At 34.6% G+C, this 15,336-nt stretch overlaps 1 protein-coding gene across 5 annotated transcripts in view; it reads right to left on the bottom strand.

Moving 5' to 3' along the window:
- Positions 1-15,336, bottom strand: part of dync1i1a (dynein cytoplasmic 1 intermediate chain 1a) — a 186,054-nt gene that overhangs the window by 137,153 nt on the left and 33,565 nt on the right. For 4 of the 5 annotated variants that reach the window (XM_073931923.1, XM_073931925.1, XM_073931924.1 and 1 more), the window contains 3 exons: positions 12,356-12,469; positions 11,894-12,008; positions 8,385-8,472 (listed from right to left, as the gene is read on the bottom strand). In XM_073931923.1, coding sequence (XP_073788024.1) covers positions 8,385-8,472; positions 11,894-12,008; positions 12,356-12,469 — 317 coding nt within the window. Of the gene's footprint in view, positions 1-193; positions 240-8,384; positions 8,473-11,893; positions 12,009-12,355; positions 12,470-15,336 lie in introns of those variants that run through there. The other variant, XM_073931927.1, reaches the window with a different exon arrangement.

Here is a 15,336-nt window from a genome sequence, read left to right as displayed (position 1 = left end):
ATAGCTCCAATTTAACCATGCAAGAGGAATTGTTGAAGTCAAGGCTCAAGGTAACAGCAGGCATCAGGCAGTCACACCAGGGGGAACGACCTCCACGGATACACTTTTATCAGAGATACAGTGTGCACTGACTTTAACAGCTTGTCCCTTTCGAGCTTGGCATTCTGGGTTACAGTTTTGAGCATATACATACCTTTCATTGTGCATGTCTGTTCTGAGTTTACTAATGCCACTGATCCCTGACCTGAGAGAGGACAAGAGTTGTAGGTTTGACACGCGACCCAAAAGCTTTTTTTTTGTCAAGCTCATTTTTACTTCTTTAGTGTACTGGAATATACTTCATCTGATTATTTTTAATTTAGGAGACTTTTATAATTACTTCCAAAACAAACTATTGTACTTTTTATTGCACTACCTTTTACTGGTTAAAACGTTATTTTAAAAGAGAAAATCATTCATTCAGAGTGATTCAAATGATCCGATCAGAGTGATTCAAATGATGCTTTCAAAGATTAATTATCCGCTCAGAGTGATGATTTGTAAAAATATCTGTTTAGAATAATTCTGATTCACTTAGAGTGATTCAAATTATCTGTTTAGAGTAATTTGAATGATTCACTCAGAGTGATTCAAATGGTCCACCCAGAGTGACTCAAATAATCGGCTCAGAGTGATTCAAATGATCTGCTTATTGTGATCCGAATGATCCCCTTAGTATGCCTTTTAAATGATCCAATCAGAGTGATTTAAATGAACCAATTAGAGTGATTCAAATTATCGTCTCAGAGTGATTTAAATAATCGTCTCTGGCTGATTCAAATAATCTGCTCAGAGTGATTCAACAGATCCACTCAGGGAGATTCAAATGATCCGCTCATAGTGATTTTAATGATCCGCTCATACTATAATCATTTGAATGATTACTTCAAAATGATTAGAATGATTTACTCAGGGTGATTCAAATGATTCATTCAGAGTGATTTTAATAATCCGCTCAGGGTGATTAAAATGATCTGTTTAGAATAATTCTGACTCACTCGGAGTGATTCAAATGATCCGTTTAGAGTAATTCCAATGATTCACTCATAGTGATTCAAATAATCGTCTCAGAGTGACTCAAATAATCTGCCCAGAGTGATTTAAACGATCCATTTAGTGAGACACAAATGACCCTTTCAGAGTAGAGTGATTCAAATAATCCAATCAGAGTGATTGAAATGATGCATTCAGGGTGATTTAAATAATATGCTCAGAGTGATTCAAATAATCTGTTTAGAGTAATTTGAATGATTCACTTACAGTGATTTAAAGGATCCGTTTAGAGTGATTCAAATATTTAATTCAGAGTGATTCAAATAGTACACTAAGAATAATTCATATGATCCATTCAGAGTGATTCAAATAATACTCTTTTAAATAATGAGATTTAAATAATGCACTTACAGGGATTCAAATGATGCTTTCAGTATGATTCAAATGAATCAAATGACCTAATAATCCGCTCAGAGTAATTTAAATTATCCATTTAGAGTAACTCAAATGATCCTCTCAAAGTACTTTTACTTTTAATACCTAAAGAGAATTATTCCTAAAAAATCTGTCATTATGTTCTCACCAATGACTTATTTAAAATGATTTGAAACATACTTTTTTCCTGTTGAACACACAATAAGCCATACTGAAGAATGCCGAACCATTGACCATAGCATTTGTTTTTCCTACTATCATCCTACATCAATGGTACAGGTTTTCTGCTTTCTTCCAAATATCTTCTTTTGTCTTTGACAGAATAAAAAACTAAATAGGATCAAGTCAAGGGTGAGTAAAAGATGGCAGAATTGTAATTTTTGGGTGAACTATCCCTTTAAGTACATAAAAATCAACTAAACTTGTTCTTTGACTCAAGCTAAATTGAAAAGCATTACTTTATACTTTTACTGGAGAAATATTTCATTAGAGCACCTGCAATTTTACTCTCAAGTGCCTGATTTGTGCACGTGGTCCACCACCGCTCATAACACCCTAGATGACAGCATAGCTAAAGATGAAGTCATTAATATGTCCTGGAAATATGGCTTGAGTCCAGCAGCTGTGAGTGGAGCCTCCTGCGGAGAGCGGTGACAGGGACAAACGCTCACATCATGTGTCAAACGTGCATTATGCAGGCTTAATTACAGGCCATAGCCACCATGGCATCAGCCTTCCCCTTTCCACATGACTGCAGCTATCTGTCTATATTCAGAGAGCCAAAAATGAGTCTGTTAACAACCCTCTGCGCTTCCAGCACTGATACACTCCCGCTTGGTATTTTTGATGCTTCAGGGTAAAAACCGACACACTCAGGAGGTTTCTCTGGTTGATTTTTTAGATTCTAGGTGCACAATCAGACCTTCAGGATTTGGGGATTCTGAAATGGGCAGAATTTAATGCAAAACAAGCTCAAAATCAAAGGACATAGACATTTCGGGCAGCCTAAGACTTTTTTTGCGTCTCGCATTCAGCTGAAGTATACTTGAAGGTGGAATAAAGAACTATGCATCTGTCACTTCAAGAAAAGAGTATTCTGATTATTTGTAATTACACTTTGTACATCTCTTAATGACCCATATGATGTATAGATGGAATACTGAAGGGGAAAAAAGGCATCTCCGTTTTACTTTCAATTACGCTTTTGATTTGAATGATCAACTTAGTGTGATTCAATTAAACCGCTCTGAGTGATTCAAATAATCTGTTCAGAGTGATTCAAATGATCCACTCGGAGTGATTTGAATAATCTGTTCAGAGTGATTCAAATGTCCTGCGCAGTGATTTGAATGAAGCCCTCAGAGTGATTCGAATAATCCACTTAAAATGATTCAAATAATCTGTTCAGAGTGATTCAAATCATCCACTCGGAGTGATTTGAATAATCTGTTCAGAGTGATTCAAATGTCCTGCGCAGTGATTTGAATGATCTATTCAGAGTAAATCATTTGATCCGTTCTGAGTGATTCAAATGTTCTGTTTAGAGTGATTTAAATGATCCACTTGAAGTGATTTGAATGATGCCCTCAGAGTGATTCGAATAATCCGCTTAGAGTGATTCAAATAATCTGTTCAGAGTGATTCAAATCATCCACTCGGAGTGATTTGAATAATCTGTTCAGAGTGATTCAAATGTCCTGCGCAGTGATTTGAAGGATCTATTCAGAGTAAATCATTTGATCCGTTCTGAGTGATTCAAATGATCTGTTTAGAGTGATTTAAATGATCCACTTGAAGTGATTTGAATGATGCCCTCAGAGTGATTCGAATAATCCGCTTAGAGTGATTCAAATAATCTGTTCAGAGTGATTCAAATCATCCACTCGGAGTGATTTGAATAATCTGTTCAGAGTGATTCAAATGTCCTGCGCAGTGATTTGAATGATCTATTCAGAGTAAATCATTTGATCCGTTCTAAGTGATTCAAATGTTTTGTTTAGAGTGATTTAAATGATCCACTTGAAGTGATTTGAATGATACCCTCAGAGTGATTCGAATAATCCGCTTAGAGTGATTCAAATAATCTGTTCAGAGTGATTCAAATCATCCACTCGGAGTTATTTGAATAATCTGTTCAGAGTGATTCAAATGTCCTGCGCAGTGATTTGAAGGATCTATTCAGAGTAAATCATTTGATCCGTTCTGAGTGATTCAAATGATCTGTTTAGAGTGATTTAAATGATCCACTTGAAGTGATTTGAATGATGCCCTCAGAGTGATTCGAATAATCCGCTTAGAGTGATTCAAATAATCTGTTCAGAGTGATTCAAATGATCCACTTGGAGTGATTTGAATAATCTGTTCAGAGTGATTCAAATCATCCACTCGGAGTGATTTGAATAATCTGTTCAGAGTGATTCAAATGTCCTGCGCAGTGATTTGAAGGATCTATTCAGAGTAAATCATTTGATCCGTTCTGAGTGATTCAAATGATCTGTTTAGAGTGATTTAAATGATCCACTTGAAGTGATTTGAATGATGCCCTCAGAGTGATTCGAATAATCCGCTTAGAGTGATTCAAATAATCTGTTCAGAGTGATTCAAATGATCCACTTGGAGTGATTTGAATAATCTGTTCAGAGTGATTCAAATCATCCACTCGGAGTGATTTGAATAATCTGTTCAGAGTGATTCAAATGTCCTGCGCAGTGATTTGAAGGATCTATTCAGAGTAAATCATTTGATCCGTTCTGAGTGATTCAAATGATCTGTTTAGAGTGATTTAAATGATCCACTTGAAGTGATTTGAATGATGCCCTCAGAGTGATTCGAATAATCCGCTTAGAGTGATTCAAATAATCTGTTCAGAGTGATTCAAATGATCCACTTGGAGTGATTTGAATAATCTGTTCAGAGTGATTCAAATGTCCTGCGCAGTGATTTGAATGATCTATTCAGAGTAAATCATTTGATCCGTTCTGAGTGATTCAAAAGATCTGTTTAGTTTGATTTAAATGATTTACTTGAAGTGATTTGAATGATGCCCTCAGAGTAATTCGAAATATTTGGTTAGAGTGATTCAAATGATCTGTTCAGAGTGATCCAAATCATCCACTCAGAGTGATTCGAATAATCCGCTTAGAGTGATTCAAATAATCTGTTCAGAGTGATTTGAATGACCTGTTCAGAGTGATTTAAACGATTTGCTCAGAGTGATTCAAATGATCTGTTCAGAGTGATTCAAATGATCCACTCAGAGTGATCCAAATTATCTGCTCAGTGTGATTCAAATGATCTGCTCAGAGTGATTTGAATGACCTGTTTAGAGTGATTCAAATGATCTGCTTAAAATGAATCAAATGATCTGCTCAGAGTGATTCAAATGATCTGCTCAGAGTGATTCAAACGATCTGCTCAAAGTGATACATATGATCTGCTCAGAGTGATCCAAAAGACCTGCTCGGAGTGATTCAATTGATTTTTTCAGAGTGATTCAAATGAGTCACTTAGGGTGATTCAAATAATCCATCCAGGGTGATTCAAATGGTCTGCTCACAGAGATTTAAATGATCCACTCAAAGTGCAAAAATAATTAAAATGAACAAGTTTTAACTGCAAAATCTAATAAATGAAATCCAGGAGGGTCTGTAAGATGATCAAGAAGGCTTATTAGATTTAATATTTGAAAAATGCTGACAGATGAAGTGGAAAATCTGAAATGAGCACTTAAGACACACTACAGGAGCCACAGATATGGATTCTTACCTATATCTGTTGAGCATTTAAAGAGACAGAAAAAACATGGGTATAGTGTAAGTCACATGTGTGTTACAAAATGCCTTGTCCTCCTTAAACACAAATATTATTAAGCTCTAAAAGCTGGTTAGTTGACAAATAAGGGTAATAAAGATTCTAATGTTTACATTTTTATTTGTTCCTCACTCTAAAATGAAAGAAAATATTCTTATGAGTTTGGAAGTTCACGAGGGTGAGTAAATAATGAGTTTTCAATCTGGGAAAACTAAAAACTCCCCACAATACATTTATTATAAAACCATCAAGGACACATCAACCAGATTAAAAATGACAGCTAAGACTTTTATGATGTAACAAAACAAGGCTCTGTTTCAAATAAATGCTGCTCCTTTTGCTTTCCGTTCATCAACGAATCCAAATATGTTTTCCAGAAAGATATTAAACAGTAAGAAGAAATCATTCTTGAACAGCAAATCAGCATATTAAAATGAGACTGGAGTAAGCGTAACAGTATTTTTTGATTATATTATGGATTCATCAGCAATGAGTTATTATATAATAAATATCAAGGGTGTAGAATATTTGTCCTCTTTTGCTGCCATCAATCTGTCTTTGTTTTATACTTTTTGAATTGTATTGTATATATGATAGTGTATGCTATGTTATTATGCTGTGCTTCTATTTTAAGTGTGACCTTTTAACATACTGTAAGGGGACTACAGATGAAAAATAGCCATTCTTGGCTAATTCTGGCACATTTTACAGTTACAGTAAATTAAACTAAACTAAACTAGAATTAGCATGGACAGAGGGGACGTGTCCCCACCAATATCCACAGATTATTTAAATGTCCCCGCCAATAATGTAATCGCCTCCAAAATAAAACAATGCTTTGTGGACATTTTCCAGTCAGGCTTACTGTGAAAGACTCAGGTGAGACATGGACATAAACAGCTACATTTCAAAGAAAAGTATCAGTCACTTGAAGTCAAGTTCACTACAAGTCCACCATAACAGAAATCGAGATAAATTAGTTAATGTGTCATATGCCTCCCCCTTTCCAGAAGTCTGCATTCGTTCCTTGTCAAAGTAAAATCATGTACATTTACTTTTGCACCATAAGACATGCTTGATTTAAAGTTGTTTTTATTACTAATTGTATTTAATTTCTTCATTTATGTATTTATTTTTAAAGTTTTTTTGCGAAATATAGTAGTCAACATTTAAAGTGGATCAAAAAGGTATTTCAAAACTGTCCTAAGACAAGATTGAATGCAAGGTTGCAAGGTTTTGAACCTCTTCTAATGTTGACAACTGTAGAATATGTGCTGTTCTGCTTGCACGCTCAGAGAAGGAAAAGAACATGGACGTGTAAAGTCATCTTTTAGCTTAAAGGTTCACGAAACCCTCAAGTAATTTTTTTGAGATTTTAAGTTTTGTGTGTGTTGAGCATCAGTTAAGACAATGTTAGCTCCTGTTGGCTGTAACTATGGGGAAAACTGGATAATTTTGAGCTTTTGTCAGCTAATTTCAGCTTCCGGGTTTAAAATGATTTTTGGGGCGGGATCAAAATTGGTGGCGTAGTGCAAAACTGCAAGTGGAGGGATGAGGCGTCGGTTTCTCATTATTATTCATAGCAGTTTCCTTATCCTATGAGAAAAGCCTGCTACTTAATTATTCATGACTGTGCGTGCTTTCTGAAAGCAAGGCAGACCTGCCAGTGCCAAGCTGTGTGACCCTATGTTGATGACTGGGTGAAACCGCGTCCACGGACCCACGGCAAACAGTATTAAGCTGTTCATGAAGGGTCGTATGTGTTAGTTTCCATGATCCACGGGGTTTGTTTCAAGTTTTTCCCTGCAATCCTGTCAGGGCTGAAAATACAACGCATTTTTTTTCGGGAGAGCAGTACGAGAATTGGAGAATGGCAGACGTTGTCTTTTATCAGGACACCTCGCCGTGCTGCTGTGTTTGCCAAAATCCTCCAGGTTAGCAGCAGGGCTAATGGTTAAAATAGACAGGGCACGAGACCTGCTGCAGTGAGTCTGATTCAGACCCGGGGATTGAGGGAGAAGTCGTCATTTAGTGTTTATATAAATACGATTATCTTTACAATTAAATTGTGTTTGTGTGTTTATGAAATTACAAATAACAAATGTAGCAGGGCATTAAATTACTGTTGACTTCTTTGCATTTTAACTTTGTAAACTAAAAAATCATGGGTCTCCTCACGGTTTGTTTATCATTTTGTAAGTCAACTGACAACAGTTGTTCGCTCCCCTCCTTCTCCCCTGCTCTGCTGGCCACGCCCACTCCTGCCTCTGATCGCGAAGCTCCACGCCCATTATGACTATGATGCAGTTTTTGAAAATTTCTAAGGTAGACTTGAACTAAAAGTGGGGGGTTTCATCAAGTGGTGCTCGCTGCAGAGCCATTTGAGGAGAGCTGAGCTCCAGCGAGGGGGAGCTTAAGCTTGAGCTCCACCTTTTTTGCACTTCTTCTACGAGTGATGTCACTGGGGGTAGGGTTAGGGGTGGGGTTGGTGTATGCATTAAAACAGCTTACAGGAGGAGGAGCGACAGCTTATGCTCCCCCTCGCTGGAGCTCAGCTCTCCTCAAATGGCTCTGCAGCGAGCACCCTCTCGGTTTCATGGCCCTTTAAAGTGCATAAATGGCAATAATATACTTGCAAAAATGTGTTCAGATGCGGTGGTAAGTGATTAAGCACAAATAAGCCCTCAGTAAATGGAAGTCTTTAATTAACTAACTTTTTGTCAGATATTACTTTAACTTTAAAAAACTGTATGTATATATTTATATATATATATATACACAAAAATTTTAGAAATATAATTTTCACAACTGGGTGGGTTGATGTCAAATTAGGTCCTCACCAATATCAAAAGCAAATCTACGCCCTTGATAAATATATATGTATACATTTGTTTATTTATTTTGATCAACTAAAAGCAGTGTTGGCAATCATAAGAGACATCTGTAAAAACATTCTGATTCATCTTACCAGCTTCACACCTTTGAACAGTAGTGTATATAGTAACTATTTGATTAGTTTTCTCTCTAACACTAAAAAGAATGATTAAACATGTCTAGGAGGCGTCTCTTATATGAATTCATATGGATTTGTATGAAGATTTCAATACCTGCCAGCTGCTGCTCCATCCACTGAATCCTGGCTGCCGGTCTCACTGGGTGTGCTCATAGATTTGGATGGGGACATTGGTGTTGGGACTATGAAAGGATAAAAAGACAATCACTGTCTAATAACCAATGTCATCAAAATGTATACTGAACTATAGAAAAGGCAATTTATAAGAGGGATAGCTCAACCCAAAAATATCCTGAATATTCTGAGCATATTTTGAATCACCACTGACCACCGCTTGTTAAAACTACTTATTAAACATGAGCTGAAACAACACAATACTTGAGTTTTTATATATATATATATATATATATATATATATATATATATATATATATATATATATATATATATATATATATATATATGTATATATATTAAGTGTGATCCAGCATTTTTTACAGTTTTCCATCGCTGGGGAAGAAATATACTATGGAAGTCAATTGCTACCGGTTTCCAACATTCTTCAAAATATCTTCTTTTGTGAAAGTCTTTAGTCTTTAAGGTGAACTGTCCCTAAAAAGGCACTGGTTGTAATGTACATTAGTTTACACTAGAGGGCGACAGTAGCCGATAATCTGGTAACAAAAAATTTCAACAGAGATGAGATAATACATTTGGACTAGGGCTGAACAATAAATCGTTTGAGCATCGATATGAAAGTCGATGATTAGATTATTTATTATATCGAAGATTAGATTATTTATTACTGATTAAAAAATAAAGATATTTCTAAATATCTTTTTTTTTAAATATTCAAATAATTATGACAGTGTTATTTTGCATTTTATTGTACAATGTTTGTACCGGATTACAGTTTACTTCTCAGAAAACCAAAAAGAACTTTTTACTTATTTTTGCTGACAATTTATTATAGTGTATACAGGCACACTTCATAGAAAAAAGGCTTGAGGCACCCCAGTTTAAATTATTAAAGTTATTCCAAAAATAAATATTCAGATCATCAGGTGGAATAATATTCATATCACAATATATACTGCAGCAAAACAAAATATTGCAATGTCAGATTTTCCAATATAGTGCAGCCCTAATACAGATAGTGTTATGAAAAAAGTAATATACTAAAGTCCCTTTAATGTGAAAGTAATTCACATTATTCTGTGTTATGTTATTTATTTATTATTTTTTAGTTTTATGGTAAGGCATGCTTCAAATTGTAATATATTACTTTTTTATCCAACACTGCATTAAAATTAGATTTAGTTAGTTAAGAATGTTTTTCATCAAGTCAAATTTAGGACTTTTTAAGACAATCATGAAAGAAATTTCAGACTTAAACAGGGCTAAATCCTAAGATTTTTTTCTAATAGCCTGGTTGGGCCAGCGGTCTTGTCCTTTAAAAAAAAAAGGTATTTCTTATTTTCCACATTTTTAATAATGAGTTAAACAAGCATTTTTTTAACATAGATTTTCTTTGAAATAAGTTTTAAAATATATAATAAACTAAATATGCACGGTTCGCACCCCAGCTGGATATACATGGACAGGGGAAAATTAGGACCCATTCAAAATGGTTTAAGACCAACAAGACAATATTTCAGGTGACTGAAATACAAATCTCAGAATTTCTAAAAGTTTTTAAGGCCTAAATTTTAGTTTTTAAATTTGAGACACTGCTAAATGTCTAGAGATTTGCCTGTCTTGCCAGGCCAATTGAAAAGAAAGACTCAATTTTGTCGAATAAATCCTTGATATAATTTCCAAAATAATATTTAATACTGTAATTAGTAATATTGGAGAGATACAGTCCCACTGCAAAAATGGATTGTTTAGTCCCATCTAAAAATTCATAAACCATGAAGTATTTGGAAGTATCATAAAGTAATATTGTTTTGTTTTCAGAAATAATAAGTCAAAATTAAGTGAGTTGATCTTTAAAACAAGCTAAATAATCTGCCAGTGGACTAAGCAGATTTAATTAAGATTTTCAGATTGAAGTAGGAATACTTTACTTACCCCACTAGCAGATAATTTAACTTGTAAAACAACTAATAATCAGAAAAGCAAAAATAAGGTCAAGAATCTTGGTGTGACAAAATGTCAAATCAGTAACTAAATCTGTACACTATCATCTCAAAAACATTGCAAGAATTAGATGCTTTGTTTCCAGTGAAGACTTAGAGAAACTTGTTCATGCTTTTATCAGCAGCAGGGTGGATTACTGTAATGGCCTCCTCACTGGCCTTCCCAAAAAGACAATCAGATAGTTGCAACTCACCCAGAATGCTGCGGCCAGGATTCTGACCAGAACCAGGAAATCAGAGCACATCACAACTGTCCTTAGGTCTTTACACTGGCTCACAGTTACATTCAGAATAGAGTTTAAAGTATTATTACTGGTCTATAAATCACTAAATGGCCTAGGACCTCAATACATTTCAGATATGCTGACTGAATACAAACCTAACAGATCACTCAGATCTTTAGGATCATATAAACTAGAAGTTCCAAGAGTTCAGTCAAAGCAGGGTGAATCGGCTTTCAGCTACTACACCCTCGCTGCTGGAATCAGCTTCCAGAAATGATCAGATGTGCTCCAACATTAAGCACGTTCAAATCAAGACTGAAAACACATCTGTTTAGCTGTGCCTTTACTGAATGAGCACTGTGCTGCGTCCGACAGATTGCACTATTACTGTATGTCTTTATTTTCTTTTTCATTCTTTTATAACCTGTTTAACACATTTTAATCTGTTTTTAGGCGAGGCAGTGGCGCAGTGGGTAGTGCTGTCGCCTCACAGCAAGAAGGTCACTGGGTCGCTGGTTTGAACCTCGGCTCAGTTGGTGTTTCTGTGTGGAGTTTGCATGTTCTCCCTGCCTTCGCGTGGGTTTCCTCCTGGTGCTCCGGTTTCCCCCACAGTCCAAAGACATGCGGTACAGGTGAATTGGGTAGGCTAAATTGTCCGTAGTGTATGAGTGTGTGTGTGAATGTGTGTGTGGATGTTTCCCAGAGATAGGTTGCGGCCGGAAGGACATCCGCTGCGTAAAAACTTGCTGGATAAGTTGGCGGTTCATTCCGCTGTGGCGACCCCGGATTAATAAAGGGACTAAGCCGACAAGAAAATGAATGAATTAATAATCTGTTTTTATTCTTGTTTATGTAAAGCACTTTGAATTACCCCTGTTTATGAAATGTGCTTGCCTAAAAACTCACAAAATTTTGATTTATTAATTCTGAAAACAAAACAATGCTATTTACCTTACAAGAAAATGCCTCTTGTTTTAAGAATTTTAAGATATTGGAATAAAAACAAGTGTGTGTGCAGTCAGCGTGTGGAAAAAAGGCCTTAAATGAAAATCCTAGACTGGGAAAAGCCCACAGAATAAAGTGGTTTGGATGAAGTCCCATTTAATATCACGGAGCAAACCCTGAATATGACACAGCCTGATCTTGGCAGGGGTATAAAGCTGTGTTTTGGAGTCAGGCATTGTTGAGTGAGCTGGCTGCGGTGTGGATGATGTTTCAGTGTGGTTTGTGTACTGTACCTAATGAAGGCTCGGGTGAGATCCCGATGCTCTGGAGCAGGGCCTCAGTTTCTCTGCGCTTTCGGTCCAAATCCGAGTCTTCAGGAGCCACTTCTGCTTTCTGTTGTGTCTCTGACTGCTCACATTTCAAGCAAATGCAAATACAGCAGGCAGTTCATTGAGGTAAAGTTGGATTTATATTTGCACATTCGTTCAGTGACATGCTCCCTATATTGTTAATTATAGTAGTTTGAATAATCAGTCAAAAAAAAGCTTGCAAGTATGACTTCAAAACAACATTAGCACTATTTAATCTGTTGTACTTTGATAGTCATTGTCTGCTAATATGATTTCTCTGTTCAGAATTTATTAATAACACCTTTCTGAAATCATATTACCATGGAAAAGTCCTAAAGCGCGAATATAAAACAAACAATATAGGCAGGTTTGCTCTCAGGATGTCTCAATTAAATGCTTTCTCACCTCTTTCTTCTTTTTTTCTTCCTCCTTTCTCTTTTTTTCCTCTCGGATTTGAGCAAGGCGCTGTTTCTTGCGCTCAAGTTCGGCTTTTAGGTCACTCTTATCAGCCATTTTGTCCTGCAACAAAACAATCACAGCAGTTTTGCACATCTGTCCCGTCTAAGCAGGAGACTTCTGCAGATTGAACTATTTTTAGGCTGCTTGTTCATAAAAAACAAAAGTTAAAAATCACTGTAAAATGAGTGTTTTGTAATTCAATAGCAAATCATTTTAAATATTTATGAGTGATCTGAAGGTCAATTTGATTCTCTAATATTGTAAATAATGTAATTAATGTATTAGTTTCATTAAGTGTGGCATAACTGGATCTCCAGGATCTAGAATGTCTAAACATATTGGATAATGAATAATTCCTAGGCTTTAACAAATGATAAATCTTTGCATGTGATGAAATGAAGAGGAAATAAAAACAAAATAATAGCAAACTGTGGGGAAAGGAGCTTCATTAATGCTTAAAAAAACAAGATGAAACAAAAACAAACTAAAATGCATTAAAAGACTTTAAATATTGCAAATAATGTAAAAGAAATGTATTAGTTTCATAATACATAATCAAAATACATCCGTGCAGCATAACCGGATCTTCAGGATGTAATATTTATTAACATACTGGAGAATTAATAATTCCTAGGCTTTAACAAATGATAAATGTATGCATGTGATAAAGGAAAAAGGAAATAAAAGCATAATAGCAAACTGTGATGGAAAATATATTTATTAAAGCTTGAATGGAACAAAAACAAACCGAAAATGCAACTTAGGTACGACATATCAAATGAAAGTAAAAAAAAAAAATATATATATATATATATATATATATATATATATATATATATATATATATATATATATATATATAAAAAGACTTGTTTGAACAAGTGAAATTCAGAAAATGCTTTAAATGAAGACAAATGTGGACAATCGGATATCATATTATGCATTTTAAAAACATAACAGACACCATTCACAAATATTGAAAATCAAGTGGAAGCACAAATGATGACAACATGGCTATTTTAAATATTCAAGAGACATCTGAAAGCCAATTTGATTTGCTAATATTGTAAATAATGTAATAAACGTATTATTGTCAGATGGTGTCTTAACATATTGGATAATGAATAATTCCTAGGCTTTAAAAAATGATAAATGTATGCATGTGGTGAAATGAAGAGGAAATAAAAACAAAATAATAGCAAACTGTGGAGAAATAGCTTTATAGATGCTTAAAAACAAAATGAATGGAACAAAAACAAACTGAAGATGCATTAGAGGTACAACACATCAAATAAATGTAAAAAAATTGCAGAAATACAAATAAAAAACATAACGTGACGTGTATGAATGAGTGGAATTCATAAATGAAGACAAACGTGGCCAATCATATATCATAATGCTAATTTTACAAACATAACAGACACCACTCACAAATATCGAAACTCTAGATGATGCACAAATAATGATATGGCTATTTTAAATATTTATGAGGCATCTGAAAGCCAATTAAATGCTCTAAGATTGTAAATAATGTAATTAATGTATTAGTTTCATTAGGTGTGGCATAACTGGATCTCCAGGATCTAGAACAGGGGTGCTCAATCCTGTTCCTGGAGATCTACCTTCCTGCAGATTTCAGTTGCTACCCATATAAAACACACCTGCCTGTAATTATCAAGTGGTGTTCAGGTCCTAATTAATTGGTTCAGGTGTGTTTGATATGGGTAGCAACTGAAATCTGCATGAAGGTGGCTCTCCAGGAACAGGGTTGAGCACCCCTGATCTATTGGATAATGAACAATTCCTAGGCTTTAAAAAATAATAAAATGTATGCATGTGATGAACTGAAGAGAAAATAAAAGCAAAATAATAGCAAACTGTGGGGAAAATAGCTTAATTATAGCTTGAATGGAACAAAAACAAACTGAAACTGCATTGGAGGTACACTACATTAAATAAATGTAAAAAAAAACACAAATGTTGAAGCAAACGTCACGTGTTAGAACAAGTGGAATATGAAGGAAAACATGTGGACAATCATATATCGTAATGCTAATTTTAAAGACATAACAAACACCATTCACGAATATTGAAAATCTAGATGATGCACAAATGATGACATGGCTATTTTAAATATTTATAAGACATCTGAAGGTCAATTTAATTCTCTAAAATTGTAAATAATGTAATAAATGTATTAGTTTCATTAGGTGTGGCATAACTGGATCTCCAGAATCTAAAATGTCTAAACATATTGCATAATGAATAATTCCTAGGCTTTAATAAATGATAAATGTATGCATGTGATGAACTGAAGAGGAAATAAAAGCAAAATAATACCAAAACTGTGGGGAAAATAGCTTAATTATAGCTTGAATGGAACAAAAACAAACTAAAACTGCATTGGATGTACAATACATCAAATAAATGTAAAAAAATAAAAATAAAAAATACACAAATGTTGAAGCAAACGTCACGTGTTTGAACAAGTGGAATATGAAGGAAAACATGTGGACAATCATATACCGTAATGCTAATTTTAAAGACAGCAAACACCATACACAAATATTGAAAATCTAGATGATGCACAAATGATGACATGGCTATTTTAAATATTTATAAGACATCTGAAGGTCAATTTAATTCTCTAAAATTGTAAATAAATGTAATAAATGTATTAGTTTCATTAGGTGTGGCATAACTGGATCTCCAGGATCTAAAATGTCTAAACATATTGGATAATGAATAATTCCTAGGCTTTAATAAATGATAAATGCATGCATGTGATGAAATGAATAGAAAATAAAAACAAAATAATACCAAAACTGTGGGGAAAATAGCTTTATTATAGCTTGAAAACAACATGAATGAAACAAAAACAAACAGAAAATGCATTAGAGGTACAATATATCAAATAAAAATGCACA

Source organism: Danio rerio, chromosome 19 (genome assembly GCF_049306965.1).
Source record: "Danio rerio strain Tuebingen ecotype United States chromosome 19, GRCz12tu, whole genome shotgun sequence".
In the NCBI taxonomy this organism is placed as follows: domain Eukaryota; kingdom Metazoa; phylum Chordata; class Actinopteri; order Cypriniformes; family Danionidae; genus Danio; species Danio rerio.
The sequence above is the reverse complement of the archived record's forward strand: the minus strand, read 5'-3'. Positions and strand labels throughout refer to the sequence as shown.